At 42.4% G+C, this 25,307-nt stretch overlaps 1 protein-coding gene and 1 long non-coding RNA gene across 4 annotated transcripts in view; one reads left to right on the top strand and one right to left on the bottom strand.

Annotated features, from left to right (window-relative positions):
• Positions 1 to 25,307, top strand: part of LOC145215580 (uncharacterized) — a 51,966-nt gene that overhangs the window by 1,358 nt on the left and 25,301 nt on the right. Inside the window, exons 3-5 of one of the 2 annotated variants that reach the window (XR_013857327.1) lie at positions 18,465 to 18,554; positions 22,044 to 22,146; positions 23,866 to 23,990. This is a non-coding gene — a long non-coding RNA (uncharacterized LOC145215580). Of the gene's footprint in view, positions 1 to 18,464; positions 18,555 to 22,043; positions 22,147 to 23,865; positions 23,991 to 25,307 lie in introns of those variants that run through there. The other variant, XR_013857326.1, reaches the window with a different exon arrangement.
• The window catches only part of LOC145215579 (homeobox protein Meis1-like), a 36,402-nt gene continuing 11,546 nt past the window's right edge, over positions 452 to 25,307 (bottom strand). For both annotated transcript variants that reach the window (XM_080084294.1, XM_080084295.1), the window contains exons 3-12: positions 25,054 to 25,195; positions 23,988 to 24,044; positions 23,260 to 23,310; positions 22,849 to 22,992; positions 15,944 to 16,151; positions 10,779 to 10,927; positions 9,007 to 9,083; positions 2,319 to 2,377; positions 1,872 to 1,976; positions 452 to 1,669 (exon numbers count right to left, since the gene is read on the bottom strand). In XM_080084294.1, the coding sequence (XP_079940420.1) occupies positions 1,323 to 1,669; positions 1,872 to 1,976; positions 2,319 to 2,377; positions 9,007 to 9,083; positions 10,779 to 10,927; positions 15,944 to 16,151; positions 22,849 to 22,992; positions 23,260 to 23,310; positions 23,988 to 24,044; positions 25,054 to 25,195 (1,339 nt within the window). In that variant the 3' untranslated portion in view covers positions 452 to 1,322. The remainder of the gene's footprint in view (positions 1,670 to 1,871; positions 1,977 to 2,318; positions 2,378 to 9,006; positions 9,084 to 10,778; positions 10,928 to 15,943; positions 16,152 to 22,848; positions 22,993 to 23,259; positions 23,311 to 23,987; positions 24,045 to 25,053; positions 25,196 to 25,307) is intronic.

Raw genomic sequence — 25,307 nt, forward strand, 5'->3', positions numbered from 1 at the left:
TGGGTTACGATACCTGGGATATAACCATGTCCCTTAATATGCAAAAATGCTGTTTATTTGCTTTAGAATTTAATGTAAGTTTTTACAAGTTTATATTTCTGTCGAGCATTGTAAACAAGGGCCACAATGAAATTTAATGAAAGTTCGAGCGCATAAACAGCCCAGATCTCTCCAAACTATGAGGTGGTAGTGCTCACATACTTATGGTTTTGGCAACAGTTACTTATACGTTTAAAACCTGCCCTCGCGAATTTTTCGTGGTAAGGAAGCGGTATATAGGCGGTGTACCGCCTGCGCTTTTCTTGGCTATTATGTAGTCTTGAAGATGAGTATAAGTTATCTTGAATTTAGTTTCGGCTACAGTATTTGTTTTCGATACTGCAAATAACCTATACTGCAAATTGATCCACGATTTGTGGCTAGTCTAAGCGTCGTGACAACGAAGATGCGATTTCATTCTGGGACGTCTTTTATTTTTGTGTTACAAAGAATAGTACTGATGTAAAAAGGGGAAAAGGGTTTTCATCACAAACATATCTTGTTACTCAACAAACACATAACTGTTCACGTAATAAGACGTACATAGTGACATCACATTGACGTACACCTTCACGCAAAATGCAGGGTAATCTTGTTGCGGCAGCAGCGACGAAAACTTTACCAAAAAAACTTGGCGTAGGTTTCAGTAAAATTGTGCAGTAACTTTTATCTACGTTAAAAAACTGTGTTTTCATAATTCGCGTAGCATGGACGTACAAAAACTCCGCGTGAAAAGGTAAACATATAAAAAGTTGCAAATGAATTTCGTGAACCAAAGCGGCGTCCACAGACAATACACGTTTGCAACAAAACGCCGTAACACATAGCACTTCACGTCATGGCTGAGAAAAAAAAAACGATAAACGGGAGCGGGTCTGTTGTCACTTTGTGACGCAACAATGACCAATTACTTTTACTGCGGTGGTCATCGTCGAAAACCTGGTTGCCTTGGCAACGACGCGCGATTCTTCGAAATCGAACAACGATTGCACATTCCCATTTCGAGTGAACATAGAAATCCTACTCGGCGACATCGCGATGCATAGCGCCGTTTAGTGGCCGACCTGTACCGTCGCTGTGATGACGTCAGCGGGTGACTGTTACGTCACACACAATAAATAACACGTCTATGACGTCAGGGAATTGACACGGTGGGCGTCGTTTGTGACGCAAAAATGTGTGCGACTTTTTGGCAGAGGTAGGAAATAATAATAATGGAACCATGTGAGAAGACGCGCATCGACTGTGACGTCACAGTTAAACGTCTATGTGACGTCACAATGCTAGCAGTGTCCGAGCATGTGTGACGGCATATCGGCCGGGTTCATGGGCGTTTGTCCGTGCAAATGATGACCGTGCTGCGGATGACCCATGCCCGCTGCCGCCACCGTGTGACTAGCGGCGGCAGCAGCAGCGGCCACGTGGTGGGGCATCATGATCGCAGCTGCTGCAGCGGCGTGGTGGTGGTGATGCGATCCTGACAAGATCATGGCTTGTGAGGGCGGATGACGTAGTTGATGATGCAATTGATGGGAGGGAGATATAGTGGAGGGCGTGTTGAATGTGTTCCCTGCCATGGACATGTTGTGCGCTGCCATCATGTCTGCCGCGCCTGGCATTCCCTGAAATCCTGCAGAAACAAAAGCCGGTTTAAAAATCCGTATTTCTTATGTTTCACAATATACCAGGGCTATAGTACCCAACTATTTCATGTTTACAAAGACGTTGTACTAGTGTGTCTGTCATGACCTTAGCAGAACGAAATCGCAAGTGTTCTAGTTCTAGCCAAGTATGGAAATCATTGACTTTAAAAACAGGAGTTTTGTTTTTACCTGACGGCCATCCTGGGTGTCGCATGGACATGTGATGGGGTTGGCCGTCCATAATAAAACTGCTCATCGATTGACCATCGGGACTGTACGGCCCCATATTGCTGACTGCAATGAAAAAAAATCAGGTTATTCGTTGCCTGATGTACACATAGAATCTAAATGCTGAGTCTAAAGCGTTCCTGAGCTTTACTACATCAACAAGCGTTATTAGTATTCAAACATACTCTTCCGTGAAAGTTTTTAGGTCTGCGCATCAATAACTTTTACGTTTTTAATTTAGTTATTTAATTTGCTTGCTAAAATAAACTTGAGAAATGCTCTTTTTTTCAAACCCCACACTTACTTAGGCCTGATAACTAGCTTAGTCAAGGCAAGTTTTAGAACTGCTATACACCAAAGCTTATTGTAGTCGAATGTTTTATGTTATGAGTAAAAACAAGAACCTACCTGCTCGATTAGACTGGTCAATCATCGGCTGAACAATCCGCCTTCTCGCGTTAATAAACCTGCAAAACAGAAATATAACGTTACATTTATGCCCGAAATTTTTTTTGATAATTTCTTATTGTAGCATTTACTTGTTAGTTAAAATTTTTGTCTTGTGTGGGTTAAAGTCGATTTGTGACGTAACAAACACGTTATGGCACAAGGTCGCGATGACAACGCGTAGAACAACAATAGAACAAATCATGAAAGCACCGACAACGCGTGAAATCCGAGAAAGAGTCAATTTGTTTAACCCCGAACTGCGAAGTGGGGCCGCGGACCCGATGGGCGTTCAGCTGTAAACTGAATCACTCCAATGCGCTGCTTGTCCATGGTTGGGGCAGGCGGGGGTGGGAGGTGCAAGTAATGATGCGTGCACTTGTTGGTGCATTGTTCCAGCGTTCGACGGCGTCGCCATTACTACGTCACAAACGGGTTGCTTGTTTTCTCGAATTCGCGCGAGATTTGGATTGTCGAATGCCGTGTGCCGCGTCTAAGCGAAAACTGTCAACAGGATAATCGCATTCCGCGCAATTAGTCGAGGTCAGCAGGTCGCGCCTGATTGGCTCAGCTGACAGTCATGTGACCAATGCAAACACGCACTGATTCGGGGACATCGGGGTCGGGTGACGGCTTAGCGCGGGGTCACTTGCCCAGGGGGCAGGGGGTATGTGCAGATTAATTAGTTTTGCTAATTTTCGGACGCGCCAGCTTTTCCCAAGCCGTAACGCCGTTGCGAGATAAAGCTTCAAGATAAGAGGGGCAGTGCCAAAGCTTCTCACCCCCCGATCTAGCAAAGTTGTGTTTCGACAGCAAACCACTAGTGCAGAGGCGATACTTAAGCCGACGCGATAAGACATGAGATAAGGTTGACAAAATGCAGACCCTACGTTCCCTGCCAGACCTCTAAGCATCACTCCGACTCACACATCAAACTGTGCCAGACTCTGAATCCGATCCAACGAAAATAAACAAATCTCAGCGTGCGAAAATGTACAAGCGCCCAAGCCTGGCCGAATCCCTGTTTGCTTTTTTATGAAACCGACTCCGGACTTTGCTAATTGGACTCCTTTAGTCGGTCCGTGAAGCTCCAGCGGTTTTAAGGATCTGACAGTTTACAGCGATTTCCATGAAAATTACTGATTTTTAACAAACTAAAATTTATCGTTTAACAAAAAAGAAGTTTTCTAGTTAACACTCACAAATTTATACATTAATTAAACACCGTGTTTTAAAAATATTTCGTTTGAAGAATCTGTTTCTCTGATTTATCCAACTCTAAACTTTCCAGTGAAGAAAGCAACTCTCCCAGTTAAGTCAACTTTCGAAATCTCAGTTGGGGGGTCGCGACCCTTGCGCGATTTTTCCACGCAAAATTGAGAGATCGTGTGCGACGTGGTACCAAGACAATAGAGATTATGGAAAAAGCGACGTCGCGATGCGCTTTATTTCGTCACAATGGGGCGCTCGTCACGCTAAAGTGCATTCGCAAACGCAGGAGCGGATAAAGCAGGCGTGACGCGAGATCTGTGTGTGATGTCACAATGAACCCGCAGCTTCGAGCATCCTTTGCCGCTGCGAAGCTGGTAAACACGAGGTCGGGGTAAAAATTCTTATTTATCTTCCGCACAAGGAAAGCGGACCCCAGGATTGACCCCACTTCTGGTGGGGGGTGGCGGACCAGCGCAGTACACGTGAAACCGACCGAAACGAGGTCCGCATTCCGACTTGGAGCACTTTGTGAGGTAAACAATCCTCTTTCTCGCTCTGTTTCGTCACAAAGGCGATCGGATGGTGGGGGGAGGGTGAACCTCCTGCGGGCAAATTATAAATCGTGATTTTCGCGCCGCGCGATATTTTATTCGAGAAAAATCGTGGCGCAAATCGGGGGAGCATGCACCAGAAATGAAATGCGCCGATTAATATGCGAAGGTGTTGAGCGACAACATGACGCGACAGATTTTGCTTATTCCCGTTGCTATGGCTGCGGTTGCTTGGTTACCCGAAGGGGTCTGGGTTTTACCTGAAAGTGGGAATAATCGGACAAGCGCTGTGAGGCGAACCGGGGTCAGAACTAGGGGCACTTGACAAGAATCACAACTCGTATGCTCGATTAATCGTTACTCATCGCGCAAATATGGCGGCGCCAGCAGGCCCGGGCGACCCCACAGCTCGCGAGACGCGTCACACACAAAACTCATTATGATGCAACAAACAGGTGGAGTGTTATCCGATACATAAACGACTTTCACCGGGGGCGAGTTACTTTGACCGAACCCGCACGTTCATATCGCCACAACTCGGGCATTAACGGCTCTCTTTCGCTCCGGATTAACGTTAATGCAAGGCGTCATGGACTCAGACGAAAATAGGGGGTTCGCGCCTTGACTTTGAACCTCCATCGGGGTCCGGCCCCAAGCCCCCACTGGGTAAACCGATCGCTTTGGTTTTACCGCGAGAGTTCGTCAGAAGTTTATCGGGGTCAAATTTCTTCTCGCTTTTTCGTGAGACCCCGGCCCCACTTTACTCCTCAGCCCCCTTACCCATGGGTCGGTGATTGATTGGCATGTACGAGGTTTATAAAGCCGGAATCAGTTTGCGCCGCGCCTCAGGACTGTCACGTTTGGCGGCTTAATGCGAATCGCGGCTTCATACTTCAAACCAGACTTTCCGACATTTTGTGTCTCCGCATGGTGGTGCGCAAGGGTCAATGTCAAGTCGCAGAAACTGTGCCTGAATTTACTCCAGCGCTTTATACTTCTGACCAGATCGTACAATCTTCAGTTTTTCACTTAAGAAACCGAAAGACATTTTTTTTGCCTAGCTCATTCACATGCTTTTCGGGAATGTTTAAAACCTTTCCCTGCACACGCAACAAGATAATCACTTCGGCAAACCCGTGCCTTGCTGCTAACGATAAGTGGATTAAATGGGGGAGGGGGGCAATGCCGGTGGTCCAGGGGTGGACAGTATTATGACGTCACTGTGGAGTTTATAGTTAAGTCCGCGACCCCTGACTCAGCCGTTCCGCGGTCGTTCAACTCCGGAATCGCGTTGCTTGATTCTCACGTCATAATTGGCTTATCCTTGTGAACCGCTGTCCTGTTTTTGTGCCCGGCTCGCGAAACAAACTTGCTTCAGCGCTGTTGTGAGGTTGAACCGATTTAAGACGTTTTTTCAAGTAGATATTCGTGAAGCGCGATTTATTTGTCCTTCCCTCCCCTCACTTTGCGTGTCATCCTGCACAATCGGGAACAATACTAGAACGCGCTGCCGTGTTTGTCTACGGGCGGCGCGCGCTATGACGCCACAATGGCTTCGGTTGCTTCGACAAACCCCAACGCGTTCAGATGACAATGCCAGCATATTCGGGAATCTATTTAGACAGAGAGCAAATATCGCTTACGATAGGAATGCCGTCGTTCTCGAGTGGAACTCTGTGATTCTGATGGATCGCGCGGCGCGACGAACGCGACGTGAATCGCGACAGAGGGAAAAGCGATTGTGAGCGAATAAAGCGTCTAGTTAAAACAAGAATCGGAATTATGACAGGCAGGGCGCGCGGTGGTAAATAAATGCTCCCTGGATATGTGACCGACACCTGAGTGAACTCTATGCCTCGCAGGGGGTGGCGACGGTCGCGCGCTACTCTCTTGTGACGTAACAATGCAAATAGAAGCCAGGGTGTGGCTAAACGAGTCTCATTAATTTTGTAAAAATAACTACAACTTTTAGGAACAGCCTGTTTTTTTCCATGTTAACACAGTGATGCCGCGAAAATGTAACGTTTATGTTGTTATTTACGTAAATATCATTGTTCCAATGTATCAGTTACTGCCCATTGTCGAATTCGAACCTAGCCGCTTGTTGGGTTTCCTTGACAATCGACGCGCGGCGCCTTTCAACAACACGTGACCTTCGCAGGTATGTGCAATAACAAGCCACAGACAGACAGCGTATTTTCTTGCAGCGGTCAGTGATGAATGGCCCAACACCTGGACCACATTAGGCGGCCTTCGGGTGAATTTTTCACGGCGAATTAACGACCTCGTACGCCGATCCACCGCCCAATACTAGCTATGCCTTTAAGTGACCGCTTTAGTGCCCCGATTTTGAGCCGCTTGTTCTCATCCGTCACTGTGTAGTGTTTGGCGACCTTGTTTGTCATTCCAAGGATCGCCGGTAAACGTTTGTCGGTTTTGACTGGATCCACTGAGAGTGTTGTTGCACCCGTTTGTCGCGACCAAGACGCTGATGTTCTTGTTAAAAGTGCGATGAAAAAATTGGCGACAAATTTAACGAAGTATCTGAAAGAATTGATTTGGCCAAACTAGGAAAACTATTTTCGTTTTTTCTGTTGTATAATCACAACTGGTAGCTGCTAGTTTATAATTGATTCGAATGATTTTTGCAAAAAGCAGAAAAAAGGCGATGTTACAGAGACTTGAAGCAACTTAACGACCGATTTTCCGAATACAGCTTTTGCTTCGCTTTGTTTGTAATTTGGAAGCTTTTTTTTTCGGGTGCATTGTAACTTCTAAACCTTCACATCTAACCCCCATAATGTGGGGTTTACAGAGTCAACCGGAATAAATCCCGAACACAAGCGATCGCGCGCTTCAGGGGAGGGAGGGCCACCACACGCGAAAGCGGAAATTCGTAACAACCGAATCCGAGCAATTGAAGCCGATAATTTGATCACGTGACTCGTTACGCGATACGGAAATAGACGTAGAATCGACGGCGATTTAATATCACCTGATCTCATGCATACGAGGGTTGGATTTGCTCTCGAAAGGTGTTAAGTGATAAAGCGCGATATTAAAAACTGAATTGCCATGTCAAATATAGTCTACTTCCTTAATGGAAGAGTGGATTTCTCTGGTTTAGTTGTTGACAATTTCGTCCGGTTTTATCCTGGCACTACTTCAAAGCTGCTAGTTCAAGAGCATCGCCTAAAAAGTCAGTTTAAAAACGTCGTCGACTCGACTAAGGTAATCGCATTACGACATAAATTCACACTCGGGCAAAACTCAGCACAAGATGAAATTTCAAAGAAGCGGTGTGGAGCGCGAGACAGCGCGATTCATGTTTGTGACGTGATAAAGTGGCTTTGTCTTGTAGTCGCGACAGTTATTCTGCAAATCGTTTGACAGACGTGGGATCAGTGCTCGCATATGTGATACAGTTTCTTGCAGTGCAGATAATTACACCTCAAAAGCCGTAATCGGATTTTTCGCAGCGGTTATGGCTTGCTGCTTTGAAGCTTGGTGCCTCTTGGTAAACAAGACCGACGTACGTGGAATCAACCAGGGTGGCATCCCACATGAAACGACTTATAAGTCGTATAGTTAAGGTTGAAACAATGACGCATACCCGGCGGTCTCACCTAGCTCCACTTACGCATACTTGTAAACATAAGTGTTGGGCATAGTGAACGGCAGCTCGACTATTTATAACTCATCATGGCTAATTATGTAAGTTATTTTCTTGCTAGTGATAAAGAGATGTTAAGTACTTAGTTATATGCAAAAATAATTTCATTTCTTAGAATATAAGCATATCTTTTTGCCAGCAACATTGTATCTCTTGATTACTTCATGGTTTTAAATATTAGCAGCACAAGTCCCTTAACCCCCAAGAACACTTCACCTACCCCAATCCCTAAAGGCACGTTGGGGCTTTTGGCAAATCCCGGACCCCACAAAACTCGGATCCCTGAAGCTGGTAGTTAAAATGTCGGGCACATGTCGTGGTTACGCTTCACCGACATCCGTATTACAGCGTACCAGAGAGCTGCACATTTTCATAGCGAAAGTAGTACTACCAACATGCAGACTTATATCGTTTAACCCGTAGCTTTACAGACATAAGCGGTCTTTAAAGGTTTTGCTCACATATCTGGCCTGTAATTTTGTGTTTTACGATTATGCGTTGGGCCAATAATTGCTTTTTCACGTGCCCGCCTCACAAAGCGCCTTTCAGGTTTCAAATCTGGTGCAAATTGAAAGTCGAAAAGTGTAAGGCGATCTAGTCCACCTTGTTTACTCGGCAATTTCTTCGGCGCCCTGCACAAGACCAAAAAAGCCGAAAAAAACGTCTGGAGTGATTTCTGTCGACCGCATAGTTTGCCTGATTAAGAGAAGACCCACCGCTCCAGTCGACTGTGACCAGGTTTCCTTAAACTGGCATGGCGGGAGGTCGGGCTCAGTGAGGCCCGCGAATGCTTTGCAGCCGCAACAACACCGGATTATCGCAGTATTATCCTCAGCCTGGTCAAGCTGACTTCATCCCTTCACCAGTTCTTGGCACAAAACGCGCTATAATTTTTTTTGCCTTTAGTGTCAGCTGCGTTTACAGTGTTTGGATGCGTTCCCTTAACCGACCACCCTTAGTCAAGTTAGTTTTGGTTTCGTCACCATTTCACAAAACATAAAACTTCTTCCGTTATTTCAATAACGCAGAATTAAATTCCCAACAAACAACTATCACAACGGAACTTGCGGTAATGGGTACGTACACACATTACCGGCTAGTGACAAAATTAATTGTCGCAAACTCGATTTTATGAGATGACTCTATTTCGTCTATTTACTAAGCAGTTCTCTTTACTCAAAGCCCGACAATTTACTATTTTAAGGTATCTTACCAATTGTTCACTTGTAATATGGTGAGCCCGGTCTGATTCGCCAACGATTTTTTCTGGTCTTCCGAAGGATAAGGGTGCTGAAGAAAAAATGAATTGTAGGTTAAACCTTCAAATTCGTTCACAAATTTTGTTTTTAAGCCAACCCCTATTGGTTATAATGTGTTGTGAACTCAACTGGGGTTCCAGAACGTGGTTGCTTGGCAACGGGCGCGCCCGTTAAAAAAACGAATTTCCATCAACATTAGGCGAGACAGAGTCGCGACGGAGACCGAAAACACAGTGAAACAAGAACAACTGTCAACGCCTCGTCAGTGACGTCACAATGCGATCGATGCCCAGGCAGAATTTAATCAGGAACAAATTTGGCTTGGCGCTCAGTAATGGGGGGTTGTATGTTCGATTAGCCCGTTACACGCCGAGAATCGCTGGAGCGGTCACGGGGATTACCCGATTAAGCGCCCTTGGAGAGTATGAGCGCTCGGTAATAGTTTCACACGGGAGGATGAGCGGAGGCGGCTTTAACCGGATTAGATGGGCTCAATATGTCGCGTGTCACATGATCCCAGTGATATCTCCACGGAAGTCAATATCTTGTTGCCCAACGCTTTTGATATTGTGAGAATTTGCCTGTCAATTTGGTAAGGATTTTTAATCACCTGATTTTGCCACTTTCGTTTTCTTGTGAAATCTAAATCTTCTTTCTCATAAACCAACATACTTGTTACCCCATCATTTTTAAACGACTTTCTTCAGTTTTTGTTCGCTGATTTTTGTTTGAATGCTTTCGGTTCAAGTTGTCATTAAATTTCAATTGTTGTTTAAAGAATGACGGTCTTGGATAATTTGCGATTGAAGTTGTTTTTAGTTGTGAATATATTTTGACTTATTTTATCTGTGTTAAAGTTAATAAAAATCGAGTAAAACAGTGAATGCGATCTATAATGAGGTGTCGAAGCGTCAATGGAAGGCTGATTGCTAATTTGTAGATCAACTTAAAGACTTCATCAATCTCAACTCTATTACAGATCGGGCTCCCTAAGCGGTTGTCTGTTAATCGTCAATCCGTAAAACTGGTCGAATGTTTTAATTCTCGAACATCGACGCCGCGCGTAATTGCAATCCATCAGTCACGTGACAAATACGTTATAAGCGATTTGACGCATGCGCGCGCTACAATATGGGAACGCAGCACGCTTGTCTGATTTCGAGAATTGAAAAGCTTTGCGCGACCGAACCGTGATTATGAAATAAACAGGTGAAACCGGCGTCGCGCGTCCCTGGGGGGAGGGCCGCTATTCGAGAATGCCCCGCTTTTAGCGGAAATTCAACCATGCTAAATTGTGCAGTGAGCGACAATGGGAGAAACTTATTCGACAGCTCTGGGTCCTAATGCTAAAAACGGTTGGGAGCCACATTGCACAAAATATTAACATTTAACCTAAATTGTTAAGTATTTAATTGAGTTCACACAATTAAGCTTATGATGGCAATCACAAAGTTGGAAAGTAGCTTGATAGTAAGAATTAGCAGCAAGAGACTTAAATTTATTCCATTTTACTTCATGAGTTTCAAAAAGTGACCTTTTGTTGATCGTTTTTCACTGCTACCGATTTTATGGATTACTAAATTTTCTTGGCAAAAAACAATAAAATAATAGATGTTCACAGAACAGTTTAAAGTGTTTTTCTTAAATTTCGCTTTGCCGGAATTCACGATTTCTCTTTTGTTTGTTATTTTCTTTCAAACTGCTTCAAACTTGTGTGAAAACTCACCGTTAAATTTTGGAAGAGCCACGCCCTCATAATATTGGTCGCCTGCTTGGGAAAAATTCCCCTTTTCTTCTGCTGGGGCTTTTTTCCAGGGTCCGAATCGTCCTCGCCGCCCCCGTCTCCGGAGTAAGTGCTGCCCTCTAGTGTGCTTCCTGTAACAAATTCTAAATTTAAAATCATAGAAATCGTATGTGATTTTAGTACAAGTTAAAAATTCATTACCAAGCAAATCGAATTCAAATCTTTGCTCAAAAACATATATTTTTGCCTCTGTATTTAAAAACTGTTAGTTAAATTTCTACACAATATAGCACTGAAATATTGACTAAGGTACGTAAGCACATTATTGGGCAGGGTTTTACTCATAGTTGTCAGGTCCCTCATTAACAGACGATGCCGCACCAATTAATCGACATTCTGGAATTGTCATTCGCGCGCGTTTGTATTCGAAAGCAGATTATCCCATGTCCAGCTGCAGTGCTTAGCCTAATCCCCGAACCCCGGTATTGTTTACGCTTTCCATAACGAACTACGCAGACTGAGATTTTCCTTCAAGGGCAGATGTTCGGTTGATGAATTAGCTTCACATCTTCACGACTTTAAAGCTCTAATCACGTGCTACTAGCCTCGGAGCAGCTGCAAGCGACAACTGAGATTGATGACGCATCGATTGTGGCTTGTTGGGCGGTCGGGGGAGTGGGGAGGGAGGGCAGTGCAATAAATGACCTTGAATGGTCAGCGGTGACCTTGTGATAGGAGCAGCTTGTTTTGTCAGCTGGTAGCAACGTTTAAACGGGGAGTTTTCTCCGTGATTTGCCCGTGAGCTATAGAGATCATTCTACGATCAAATGTTACGTCACACAGGCGATTGTTCGATAATAATTGTTTCGAATTATTTGACGCTTTTAAGGTTCCTTTTGAGCGCTGTACAAAATTAACAATCGGCAAAAAGTTTAATTTCATTTGGCGAACAAAAGTTTTACCCACAAAAAGACTTTTACCAAATTTTTCAAACAAATCGGACTGCCTACAACTTAGCAACACAACCAAGATTGTTTCGTCTGAGTGAACAAGGGCGTCTCACTGGTAAAAGTTTCCCGCCAGATGTCTATTAGTGGCGCGGAGAGCATTATTACGCGAATATCGATTATTACATCACAGTTTGAATTCTTGCTACTGTATTGGGTGCTCGTGGCGCCGACAAGGAGTCAAATATTGGCAATTATTGCGGCGCAGTAGTTTTTAATTTTCCCCAGTCGTGAGGAAAGTAAATAACTTTCATTGATTGTTGGTGTAGAGGTCAAGGGGTCACCTGTAGCTTTGCAATATCAGAGAGTTTATTGTATTGCCAAGCGACGGATGATTTAAAATAATATTTTTTAACTTTTCTAGTTTGCAATTGTTAAATCGATTTATGGGATCTTCGACACTGCAAAGCGTTGTTTGGTAAATTTGCTATGTACAAACCAATTATACAGTGTTAAGGTTCCTTTATATATCTTTGAACAAACAAAGACGAACGTTGTATAATCTTGTTAAGATGAACATAAATTCATAACTGGGATCAGCCCTGAAGTGTCTATGCAGACCTTGTATAATCTTGTGGTGTTAAAATCAAATTTATTTGTTATTCATTAAATATAACTGGGGGCAACACTTCTTGCAAACATATACTCCGTCGCAGCGTTTAAAATCCAGTTATTTTTCAACCGATCTCGACGTTTTAATTTGATTCCCAAATATACAGCTGTTTGTCGTCTTAACATTTTCAATTGATTTCAAAGCAAACCATATCCAGGAAACGGCCTGTTGCGCTCCTAACACGTCGAGCTGTCGGAAAACGTGTTTTGCAAGCTGAAATGTCAGTAATGTGAGAATGCATTGGGTGGTGTGTTGCAAATCGCAGCTCTATTGAATCAGAAAACAACTCGACACCAACGGTTAAAACACGCAGCAAACATGCGACCACAATTTAATCATTCAAATTTCAATCAGAGCTCAAATGGAGCACGCAGCGCGCACCCAATGCGGTGGATTGCAGCTATAAAGCCGCCACCAGTGCTTTGTTGAGGAAGTGTGGCAGCCTAGCGCTATACCAGAGTCGGTGAAATGTTATATTCGTTGAAACGATAGGAAGAATATATAGCTGGGCGCGTTTACCGTGTTCTACCGCGCCAATAGTTTCCGCTAAGTTCGAGTTGGCTCCGATTAATCACGGCACGCGTTAACGAGAGCGGGAAAACGTAAATCGACAATGTTTCACTCGCTGCAATGCAATGTGTTGAGTGTTTTATTTTTTACTTCGATTCTGACTTTTTCCTCTGTACTTCACGTTTATTTTTGAAAAACCCTTGAGAAAAACCGCAAGTAATATCATTGTATTTTCAACTTACAACCCAACATGCAAGTATCCGTTGTTGTTATGCCAGGTAAAATTCCCCTTGAGCACAAAAAACTTGCAACTTACAGAATTCGTTGGTTCTAAACTTTTTAAGATGTTTGTTTCGCCTTAACTGAAAACATATATAGAGTGACTTTCCATAATTTGTTGTAGCTCAGAGTTTACCGACTGGCATTAGCAGTTCGTGTTGTTTGTGATTTTCACTTATCCCCAAATCAAAATGGTGGATGCCGTCGGCCATTTTGAGTAAGAAATCCTGTATTGTTTAAGTTGAATACATTGAACTTTGAAATTTGGCACCTAAATTCCATTCAAACAGTTTACAGCAAAATTCCCAGTCATGAAGCAACGAATCAAAATTCACCAAAACCGAGGCGAAAACTTCAAATACATGCATTCAGCACAACTTAAAGGGCGAATCGTGGTGGAGATTACAGTTTTGTCCAACAAACAAGGCTTTGAATCTCATTTTTATCGGCTAGGAATCCTTTTTAGATCCTCTCCCGAACCACGAGTGCACCGGGGACACGGGAGGCATTAGAAGCACCGCATATACCGGCAGTGATGAAATATTAATAACGGCCTCACTGCATGCGACTTATGACGCATTAAAGGGCGCATTTATTCCATCACCGACACCCCACTATTGCGACACAATGCCTGACCTGGTCGTAATGGGTTTCGTCCCGGAGGTACGACTCCCCAACATTTTAGCCCAAAACGAAAATGTGAAAAGTTTTTGCTTTATGCCGGAGAAGCCTTTTTCACTAAGGTTTAGATTAACGATGTAAAGCGCATAAGGGTACAGATCATATCAATTAATGGAAATTTTAATAGTCTTTACAAACCTAGTCGAAATTGGCCGCTTCAATAGTTGTACTGTGTAATTTCTTCCAATATTTCGCATTAACATATTGTTTAAAGTTTGCAGAATCCGCAAGCAATCATAACGTCAGGTTTCGTTATCCTGCGTGTATTTGAGCGTTTGTTGCATGTTAAGGAACATGACTCGGTTCAGCGAAACGAACAAGTGGGGCTTAATTTTTTTCGTGCTTACAGTCGCACTCTGCTCATCCGATTTGTTTGCGTTTAGTTCCAGAATAATTGGTTAAATCTGTAAACCAGCGCGCGACCGGCGAAACAACAATGCCAGCGCGGCCCCGTCGCGTCATGAAATATTCATCCGCTATCGATTTCAGGAATGTTCCGCCAAACGGATAACAACACGTACGGCCTAATAATGCATTATGACCTCTGACCCCGCCCGGAACGTTGCCTGGCAACGCCGTGATTGACAGCGCATGGAGACACAACGTCTGCTTTTCACAACGGTTCATTATGCGACCCAATGTTGTACGCTGCCCGGCATGCACGGGACGCAGTGAAAATAACGCTGACGACAATTGCAGACCGATTGAAATTGGATTGTTGTCGTAATAAAGCATTATTGTCTTGTCATTATTGCGTTTCTGTCCATGGCATTCGATTTTGATGTAAATGTTAAATCGTTGACCCAAAGCGGAATTTCGGGGTCGTACAAAAAAACCAGCAAACCCCGTTGCTCCCAACAAAAATCCCCTCTAGGAAACGATTTTTATCGATGACAATCATAAACCATGCTAACAATGCTTCAATGCTTAATCCACTTCTAGCGCTTGCGTCTCTCTGGCACTGAACAAAACGCCCGGATTTCTATTACTGGAGTCGGGAGCAGAAACGCGTAAAGTGCATTTTCTCGAGTTTTTACTTCGACATTTTCGGTCTTCGCCGCTCGGCAGTTATGCGCGCCCCATGAAGTGCAGATGCAAAGCTCTAGGGCCCGACTTGTTGCTGTATTGATTAACATGGGCGAATATAAGGGACATTAATGATCTTCTGGGCAGGATCGATCGCTGTGAGTCCTGTTCGATCATTAGCACTTATCTGCGCTTCTAATGGATTAAGCATTTACTGGCGACTCCGCACGGGGAAGATGCTTTTCCAGTGGGAAAAATACATATGTGTTGCCCTGTTGGGCCTAAATGGATAAACACAGGCGCAACAGTGTACAAAGATTGTAAACAACCAAGTTAACAGTCGTGCCGAATTGAGCTAACTTAATTGTTTGACATATTTATTGATCCCGAATTCCCCTGTATTAATTTGCATATTTATCGTCAAAAATTTAACTATAAATTTCTGCAATAAAAAGTGTTTCTTTATAACTTATAAACTGAATTAGATTGATGAACTCTTTCTTGTACGAGTCGTATTGAGTTCAATTCAGAGAGCGCATAACCAACTTTCTAAGGTATCTAATTGTTTTGAATAATCCACATACCACTGCAACATAACTAAGATAAGGTCAAAACGTTCACCGAACAGGGCGTTGAATTCCTCTCATGTGGCGCGTTTTAAGTTTTACGCCGAAACTTCTTAAGCCAACAAACATAAGTTCAAATTTTCATCTATTTCCCACAATACGTGTCGAATAATTTCAACAAAATATTGTCAGTAGTGGTTAAAAACAATATCTACATTCCAAAATACGCTGTTGTCATGCTATGAATAACTTTAAACCCTTAATATTTCAAACATAGTATGCCAGGCCTATTGAAATCATCCCAACTTCAAATTTTAAGATACAAAACTATGCTTGTACAAAAATCTTTTTGAACCAACGTATACTCAAAAAGACGAACCGATTTACGGATAATTAATCTTATTAAACTAAAAGCTTTAGTTACATTAAATGTTTAGTGTCACAAAAATTCCCAACTTAACCCACCTGTGGGACTGGAACTGTCGGCGCTGTGGTGATGATGTTGAGGTTGCTGTTGAGGGTGTGGGTGGGGTTGCGGGGGCTGATGATGATTCATAGTACTTGATGGCCCCATAGGGGTCGATCCGCTTGCCCCCATAACTGAGGGATGAATGTTGCTGCTTTCCCCCGAAATCTGGGGCCGAGACGATGGGGCTTCTTGGGGGTAAAACGACTGAAAATCATAAAAGATAAATCATTAGATTTCGTTTGATACTCTAGTTCCGGTAAAGCATTAAATATTGGTCGTCAATCGACGTTTTGCGACGTAGCAATAGTGTGGTTGTAAAAATAGAACACTTAAATCACGTAATATTAGCATACCTAGCAACGGGATTTGTTACATGACTATGATCTCTTTCATTGCACAATTCGAGCAATTTGCATATTACACAATACACACTATACTTGACACTTTAGATTTGAGGATTTTATCACTAAGACGTTAATATTCCTGTTTGAAATTGAACATGAAACAGACACTGTCGTATATATATTGTCGCGGAAGGGTTGATTTTCACGAAGTCTATCATTTTAACCTAAGCGGTCGCGTTACTTATTTAGCTTGTAGTAAATGAGCCGCATCCCGAAAAGCCACGGAGCAAGACTGGCAAGCTGAAATAAAACTTGTCCTGTGTCACGACTTATTTGAAATCCGAATGATTGATTGGTCGTTCACAAATCACGTGATTCAACGCACAAATCAAAGCCCCCGCGCGCTCTGTCTCTGTGTTATTTATTTCCACGAGGAAAGTAAATACAAAAACACGCAACACATGGTTCGAGCACAGGTGCACAGCAATGCGAGCTTAGATCCGATGAGATAAGGCTAACGACACGGAGGTGGGCGATAAATCTACGGACTCTTGTATTTACGGCTCAAAGTATCGTTGCACTTCAGGGAAGAAATGTTTCACTGCGTTTTGTTTAGTCAATAAACAGTTTGCTTTCAACCCGGCGTTAGCACATTTACCGCTTGTGTCAAATAAACAAAAACAAATTTGACAACCTGACATCTGGCAACGAAGCATTCCTTTGTCAAATTGCTATTTTCTACAAACGTAACTTGCGTACTTACCATATTTAGTGACTCTCTACAAATTCGTACTGGTATATTAACAGAGCTAATGTTTGATTGATCTACGCAAGTAAACAACGGACAGATCTGAATGAACGCAGCTAACCATCAACAGTTTATATAACAAGCGCATTCGTATCACGCAATGACATTAATTCGGACGTTACTCAGTTGATCTTTGCCAGTTAATCCCCTGCTTGAACATGCAATGTACAACAGGTGCATTTGACAACAACGTCACAATACATCGCGACGTGACGACACAATGGAAATCGGTGAATGCGGAAAACGCGATCGGATTTATCCAGTAGCGACACGTGGCTGATATGACTTAAAAATTCGACTTGTGTGCTTTGTATGATAATGTTTGTGTTCATCTGTTCTAGTGTACGATGGAAATACGCCAATTGGCATGGAGAGAAAAAAGATTATGATACTCGAAAACTGAATCTAAAAACGTTTACTGGTTGTTTTCGTACTGTCAAATTTACTGTTTCTGCATGATTCCGAATGTTTAGCGATTCTATTTGAATAAGAAATCGATGATTTTGTTTTTTGCAAGCCATATGCACATACCTGTACGAATATACATTTATTTAATTCATTAAGGCAACTACTAGGACATAGAATTTGTTCAACAAAAGTGTTACTACACAAAGTTGTAGGAACACTGACTCAAAAATAAGCGTTGTAAGACACTTTGTTGCCAAAGCAGCCAAACTCGATATCGATTTAAACGGTTTTTATGCAAAGGATTTGAATTGAATAGATTTCGAACCAAGGTTTTAACCGCAAGCAATTCGTGAAGCTAGTGCGAACTTGGCTCCATAAGAGAGCTGCATAGGAAACGGCCTTGTCGTAAAATTGACAAAATATCGAGTTTTCTTATCAGCCTGAACGATCTTATACCCGGGCCGATAACGCAGCGCAAAACGGCGGGCATCGTAACAAGTAAACCTGCCTGCAATATGGGTGGCCTTATATCAGCACCTGCCCGTGATTCGGCTTCTATGCCAATTTTCCGTAATACAAGTCCGCTCTGACTTATGCTGGACTTGAGCGGATTTCGACCCCCTAGAAGCAAATCAGTTTTACGTTTGAAATCCAACGCAAAAGCGAATTCGATAACACGATTTTTTCATTAAAATCGACATTTTTAATAGCAGGGAAGACATTTTAGCGCTCGATTTAAGAATAGGACGCTTTATCTTTGTGTGTGGCAAGGTTTTTTGTGTTCAAAAAAAAAAAATTGTGACAATGTGTTGACTTTTAAGTACTTATTTGAACTTGATGTAACAAAAATGTAAAACATTTTAAACCAAATGCCTCAAGTAAATGGAAACCATTGTTTCACAAACCTAAAAAAAGTGTTTTAAGGTTTAACTTTCACAAGTTTTTTTCTGCATTTAGATTAAGCCTGTTGTCGGACGTTTAATTGCATTTGGTGATGTCAGCTTCTAAACGGGGCCAAGAGAGGAAAAACGCCAAGCTCTTTCACAGGTAATTATCGCTTTAGGCTGCTATCAAAACAATGTTGAAGTGCAGTGGGATGGCACTGAGTGAAAACGAACAAAGGTTGTGGATTAAAAATGCGCGGAGGTTTCAATATTTCATCGAATGTTTAAGCGATGCTATCTCGTGTTTAACTCAGGCGCGTATTGTGGCCCTTGCTGGATGATGCATAAAACATAACGTTTACGGGCAGGGAATAAGCGGCTGGAAGCTGATGTATGAATATTGGCAATCGGTGAAAAACCTTTGTCAACTTGTGTCATAAATCACAGGCGCTGAAACTCAAATATCGAAACTACATAACTTTCTTTGCTGTGCTGTTCCTTTTGATGGGAATTATCGTGCACGTAGCAAGAGTTATACCACATTTACATTATACCTTGCATCAGAATGCACAACACTTTATATCAGCTTAAGAAAACATTGGCACAAGATTTTTGAAAGAGCTTTTTATCGTTAGCCATTTGCCATGCTACTTTTACGTTGCCAGTGACAGAACAGTCGTGATCACGTGGCTGAGGGTGTGCTACGCCCTGTCATCGAACCCAGCGTGCCCGGGTAACTGCAGTTTGCGTGTAAACAACCACATCAGTATTTCCGACAGGTTTTTTTGCCTAATTAATTGCCAACATCCCTTCACCAGCGCTGAGGGTTTCAGGGATGCTTACAAATACACAAACAACATAGGTTGGGAGGGGCAACATCCGGACACCTGTCACGATGGCACGTGACTTTAAAAACGATGCTGATTGGTTCACTCCCTTAAGTTTCAAAACAATGTAAATTTTAACATTTTCAACATGACTTTGTCATCAACTGGGATAAGTCGAAAAGACGCGCAATAAAACAGGGATTTAAGAATGAACGCAAAACTGCCATAATTTATTCCCCGCTCTAAACCGCAGAACACTAAGAACGAAATGAATCAAGTCTGTTTCTTCACTATAAATATTGACAGAATTTTGCGATTGATTCTTCAAGAAGAGATCAGGGGACTTTTCATAATTTGATTCTGTTAACTCGGTTTACGCCGGCAATGTATGGGTTTTGCGCAAGGAAGACTTGAAAGCCTGCGTCGGCTTGTTCTAAGGTTTTCGAGACGATTTTTCGAATGCATCACGCCCTGAGCAAACCTATGTTACGATAAGAGCAGGCGCATCGCGCGTCGGACGCTTAAAACAATCGCTTAGCTGGCGCTTATATCCTTGCCGGTAAATATTTGGCCGCGTATATTGGTATAAAAGGGAATCAATAAAAACAAACTTTGTTTTAGGCGCAGGCGGTCGGTTCGTCGTGGCAACGTTCGCTTATTCGATCGGCTCTTATTGGCCGAACACTCCAACTGCTAGTTAGATCAGAGAACGCGCGGCTTATTCAAAGGAACAATTAATGATTGTCGGAGACTGGGGGGAGGGGGGCGGTCCAAAACGTCCCGTGTCGCGAAACAGACAAATATTGATACTTGTATAACGCTCGATGTACATAAGTGTATGCTCTGGTGCCATAAAATAATGCGAGGCAAGGTTTCTGTTGTTGATTTGTCGCTATTATTAACGGCGCTTTGAATTGAGACTTGCTCTGACTTGCTTTGCTAATGAATTTGCGTCTTGATCAGGCGAGTATTGAAGGCAATAACATGTAATGACTTGGACTTCACTCACTATAAGTAAACGTAGAGGCAATATTACCGGAACTTGTAAGTAACAAAGGCCGATCTGTTGGTGCGACGTGTTTGCTGGAAATTGAACGTGTTTTGTTTTACTAAAATGGTGAAATAACAATAGTAAATCAATGCTTGCGAAAATAACTAAGCCAGAAATAGTTCTTTATAGGAAACAAAATTTAATCATGTTGAAATTATTAATCACTTTTCCAAATAGAATCCAGTGATAAGAGTCACTCTTGACAAAATCCCAATACTCTTCTGTCTACTTTGTCTATTTCACAACACAGTCCATTATAAAGCTAGTTTAGCAACGATGTGACTTTGTGCTTCGAAAGTGCGAACAACCCATCGGTCAATGTCCTCTGCAAAGCCTCGTTTGCGGTTCGGGAGAGCGCAAGCATCCAGCGATGGTTTCTCTGTCTGTTGGCATCGTACAGAGCTGAGCGGTTATCTAAGTTTGGCGCAGTTAAATCAACAGCAGGATTATGGAAAGTGGGTTGAGATGATAACTCGGTCTTTCACTCGTAGAGACTTTCCACAAAATCCTGACTGCTTGCATTACATTCAAAGGTAATGTTTCTAACAGCCAAACTAACGCCCAAGAACTTGGAAGGCCACAAAACTGCTGATTTGCTGTCTAAATCTTCTTCTACTTCTACTCAACCAATACTTGTACTGATGATGCTTGAAGCGAGATATATAAATATCTCAAAATCTTAAGGACGAATGACTCGATGTTTTTTTCATAAACTTAACACAACCAAGATTCGTAACTAGATCAACGATGACGATAAACGCTCCTTGGTCAATTTGTGTATGTTTAAATGGAGAAATACATATGTGACTTTTGGCATTTAACAAATAACCTTGTAAAACTGCTTGCGTTTGCAACATGTATGCTGGCTTGTGGTGGGAACTTCGACACCATGAGGTGGAGTATTGCGTAAGCTCGACTTAAGGTCGGTGACATATTGCGTTGCGTGATTGGCGCAACCGCCCAGACGACGTAATTAGCGGAGCTATGATATACGACTTTGTCCACGTCGTGTAAGTTATTTGTACGGCGATCTTTACGATATTTGAACAAGACAAGGCGGGTTAGTTGTGCCGCTACCGCCTTTTGTTTGTCAGCCATTCCACAAATTGATGCAATACGCGCGATGCTTGCCGATAATGTTTGATGTCCCTCCTCAGAAATCGATCCAAGAACGTCGACATTATGTTGCTACTGTGATGTTACAAAGACGAAAGCTTCCAAACGCGATTTTTATCAAAATTCATGAAAATCAAATGCATAAAGAACGAAGTTCCATATTAGACTACCACCGTTTTGAGATAAATTACGAAAACTTCTCGATTTCATTGTGACGTCACTATATAATCAACTGATCTTCTGCGTTTTTTAAATTTTAATCACTTCGATTTTGTTTGGCAATTTTAAGTTTTTTGGTCGCGCGTCTTATTGTCGCGTCACAATGTTCGACGCCATTTTATTACAATTATGACTCTTTACACAAACAATTGTAAAACGTCACCTTATGACGCGGGCGTTGAACCGACGCAAAAAAAACAAAAACAAGTTTGTTACCATCAAAGACCAGCAAGTAATATAAAAAAGGTGGACCACTTTCTATGCTATCAGTGCCTATGTTTATCATGTAACGAAACATTTTAAAGTTATTACATATCTGTCACCAAATGTTGCAAGACACCACTATGTGTTTATAACTGGCAACGAAATACAACCATAAGCCAATAGCCAACATAAATGTGCCAAGTTTGCGTTCTAACAAACTGAAATTGTGTTACAGGACATGGAAGGGTGGAGATATATCAGTAGTCTGCAAAGTCAAGTGCAACACAGGAAATGTCATTCTTACAAGGAACCCCACAAAGCGAAGCAATTAGATTAAGGTAAAAAAAGAAACTGATTTGATTTCGAAATTGATGCGACCCCTGGAGTTTTTCCCTTTGGACTTAACTTAGCAATATCGCCATTGCCACGACACACAGGCAGCTTTATTGTGTCGCTGAGCTTTTTCTGGAAATCAAACAATGACAGAGCGGCTTCTTTAATTACTTTTTGCCGCCGATATATCATGCGTGCGTTCAGCCAACTTCAAACTTAATATTTTGCCATCAAATACTGGCAGCCGTAAATCGTACGGCAGCTTTAATCAAAGCCGTATACCGAACGGCGCGCTGCTTGGATTTACGGTTGCCGACAAAATGTTTTTGGTCTTGTTGAGATGTTGACGAAAGACGAGTTAAGTCGATCGTAAATCTTGGAAATAACCCGATGGAAAAATCATTCTGGAATCTTCAAATAGCGGGAATTTTTGCTATTTGCGTTGCAAGTGTTGTTTGACAGATAGCGGATAGAAATAATACAACACACCCATCGTAAAAAGCTACCAATATTTTTCTGTCACACCTTTCCAAATCGAAACATGCGGCCAAATGTTTTACCAAAAACTTTGGTTCAACTTTTAAAAACAAGACAAAAACAACGTAATCTTAAAAAATCTGAATATTTTCGAGAACCAACCAACAACCTACATGAGCTAACTAATAAGTGTTATTGTGGCAAAACAATGGAATAATTCTAGTTCCCACCTGTCCGGAGCTTCCCCCCACATCAAGGCCCTCCGATTTTGACGTCATAGCACCGTCACGATCGTCTATGACGAGATCAATGGGCATTTTCCCTTTAAGGCAGTTGATATACCGAGACGTGAAGTTTTGACACAATTCGTGAACCTATAAAGTGAATAGCTTGTATTTAATATCCTTTGCAATTACGCTGATGTAATTGGCAAACTTGTACAACTGCGATACAGTTTTTTTGTCTGTTGTATTTGGTTTGTTCAATGCAGTGTTTCTTCTAAAGTTCTCACTCAATGAAGCTTTCATTTGGGTATTTATCTCAGAATTAGACGTATGTAAATGTCTTGTTCACTCTTGACTTATAAACTTTAGCATGACTGCATGCCTAAAATAGAAGCTTGATAAATTAACATAACTCACTTTTTCGAGTTCCAGAAGATGAAACCTCAGGACTTGTATCGACAAAATCATCTAAAAAAGTAATCATAAATTTGTAGACCCGAAATTGACATAATTCATGCACCTTCAAACTTCCTTGTACGATACGGAAGAAGTCTTAAGGGTTTAATTTTCGCACCAGAGTTCCTCAAACAAGGAACGAAACAACAACTGAGGCGGCCTGGTATCGGTTAATTAATCACTCGTGTATAGCTCAAGCAAATTCGGTATTCCAAGGTAGCTTTGCACAGGTTTCTATAGCCTTCCTATGACGGTATTTTTCCCAGTACCCGTCGTCGCACGTGGCAAGAAATATTGTAATAGGAGCCAGCAGGAAAACAGGCACCTTAATTGACGTTATTACAAGCCGACATGAAGTTAATCAGCCTAAATCAGCGAACCTCGCGCGGTTTTCTATACGTTGCCGCACGTTAAGACTTGGATGGCGAAAAAAATAAAACACACACAAAGGACACTCTGGCCAATCTGTGCAAAGTTTCACTTTAAATTTAGAACGTAACTAACTGTTAAATTATTTTCAACTTAATTGTTAAATCTTGAATTTCAAGATGTAGCATGTGTTTCTAGATGATCTACAATCAAGGGTATTTTGTGTTCGATTTGGTAAAGGCCAACACAGATTTCGGTCGTTCATACATTATCCATTATTTTTCTCCATTACTTTATTTTGTGTTGAGTCTGTTACTCACCAAGTTGTCGATTTCGTTGTTGGGGTCAAAGGTGAGAGGTCGATTTTCCGCCTGTATCTAAAAAGGTTGAAACAATGAGACCAATGAAGGCATTGGCATGTATTTTATATCTTTATAAATAATGTTATAGGAGCAAAGCACTTTGCTGTCTGCTACAAAATATTGAGTTATTTGTCACTACTGCTGTCAAAGTGACTGGCATGATCTATATTCCTGATGTTGTTGCAAGTTTCCAGTTTTCTCTTGTTTCGTATGTCGTTGTAATAAAAGTATTTTGTCTATTCGAAGAATTTCGCTGAGCCATCTTACAAACCGTTTGACACTCAATCTTTCAAGTCAAGTTCAAGTCTTTCAAGTTAAGTCTTTCACCCACGTTTCCTGGCCTTGCAGAATTTGCACTTGCGTGAAAAGCATTTAAAGATTTTTCTTGATGTCATTTAAGCGATTCAACATTATGCATCGAGGAGTAAAGGGAAGTAAGATTCGAAACAAGCGCAAAAAATCCCTTGTTTTTCATTCTTATCGCAATTTAACAAGTCTGGATCAGCCTCAGTCGCTTCAGGAAACTTTGCGTCGGGAAAACTAGGGTTTCCGTGGGAATACCGCCCTGTCATCCGAACTAGTTGCGTCAAGCCTTCACGCTCCAGCTAGCAGCGTTCAAACAAACAGGGCGCCGCGTCGGTGTCACTGTGAGGTCACATAAGCGGCGGCGTCGCCCTGGGCAACGGCCTGGAGTGTCCGCGCATAGTGTGAACTTTGGATGACTCCGTTTAAGTGCCCGTTACAACGTAAGCAATGATGCGACGAAGCCCGGCCCTGCAAGCCGCGATTGCCTCGAACGTGCGTCTTGTCCATTGTCGCGAGATTTATTGCGCATGCGCAAGTTTTATTGGCGACATTACCCAAGGTCGAGGGGTCAAACCTTCGTGGGCCGTATATTAGGTTTTGTCAACCATGCCACCGCCCTACTGAGTTTAAGACATTTGAACTTTGCGTAAAAATACAAACACACAAGCTACAAACTTAAGAACTACAAACACAAAAGCTACAAACGAAAACAACCGACCTGCTTTGCAAAACAGGCGATGTCGTCGTTGAAGGAATCCGACGAACAAACGTCACTTCCGGTCACTCCAGGGTCACGTGGTGTGCAGGTGGCCAGCTCGCACTTTTCGAACACAAGCGCCAGAAGCGGGAACAGTGGGTGTCTGTGACGTAACAATAGTAAAGTCATTACCGGTGCAGTGGCTCGAAAGTTCGTGTGGAGGGCGAGCAAAAGTTCACCACAATCGAGTGTTAGTAAAAACATCTAACTAGGTT

Source organism: Phallusia mammillata, chromosome 2 (genome assembly GCF_965637545.1).
Source record: "Phallusia mammillata chromosome 2, kaPhaMamm4.hap1.1, whole genome shotgun sequence".
Lineage (NCBI taxonomy): Eukaryota > Metazoa > Chordata > Ascidiacea > Phlebobranchia > Ascidiidae > Phallusia > Phallusia mammillata.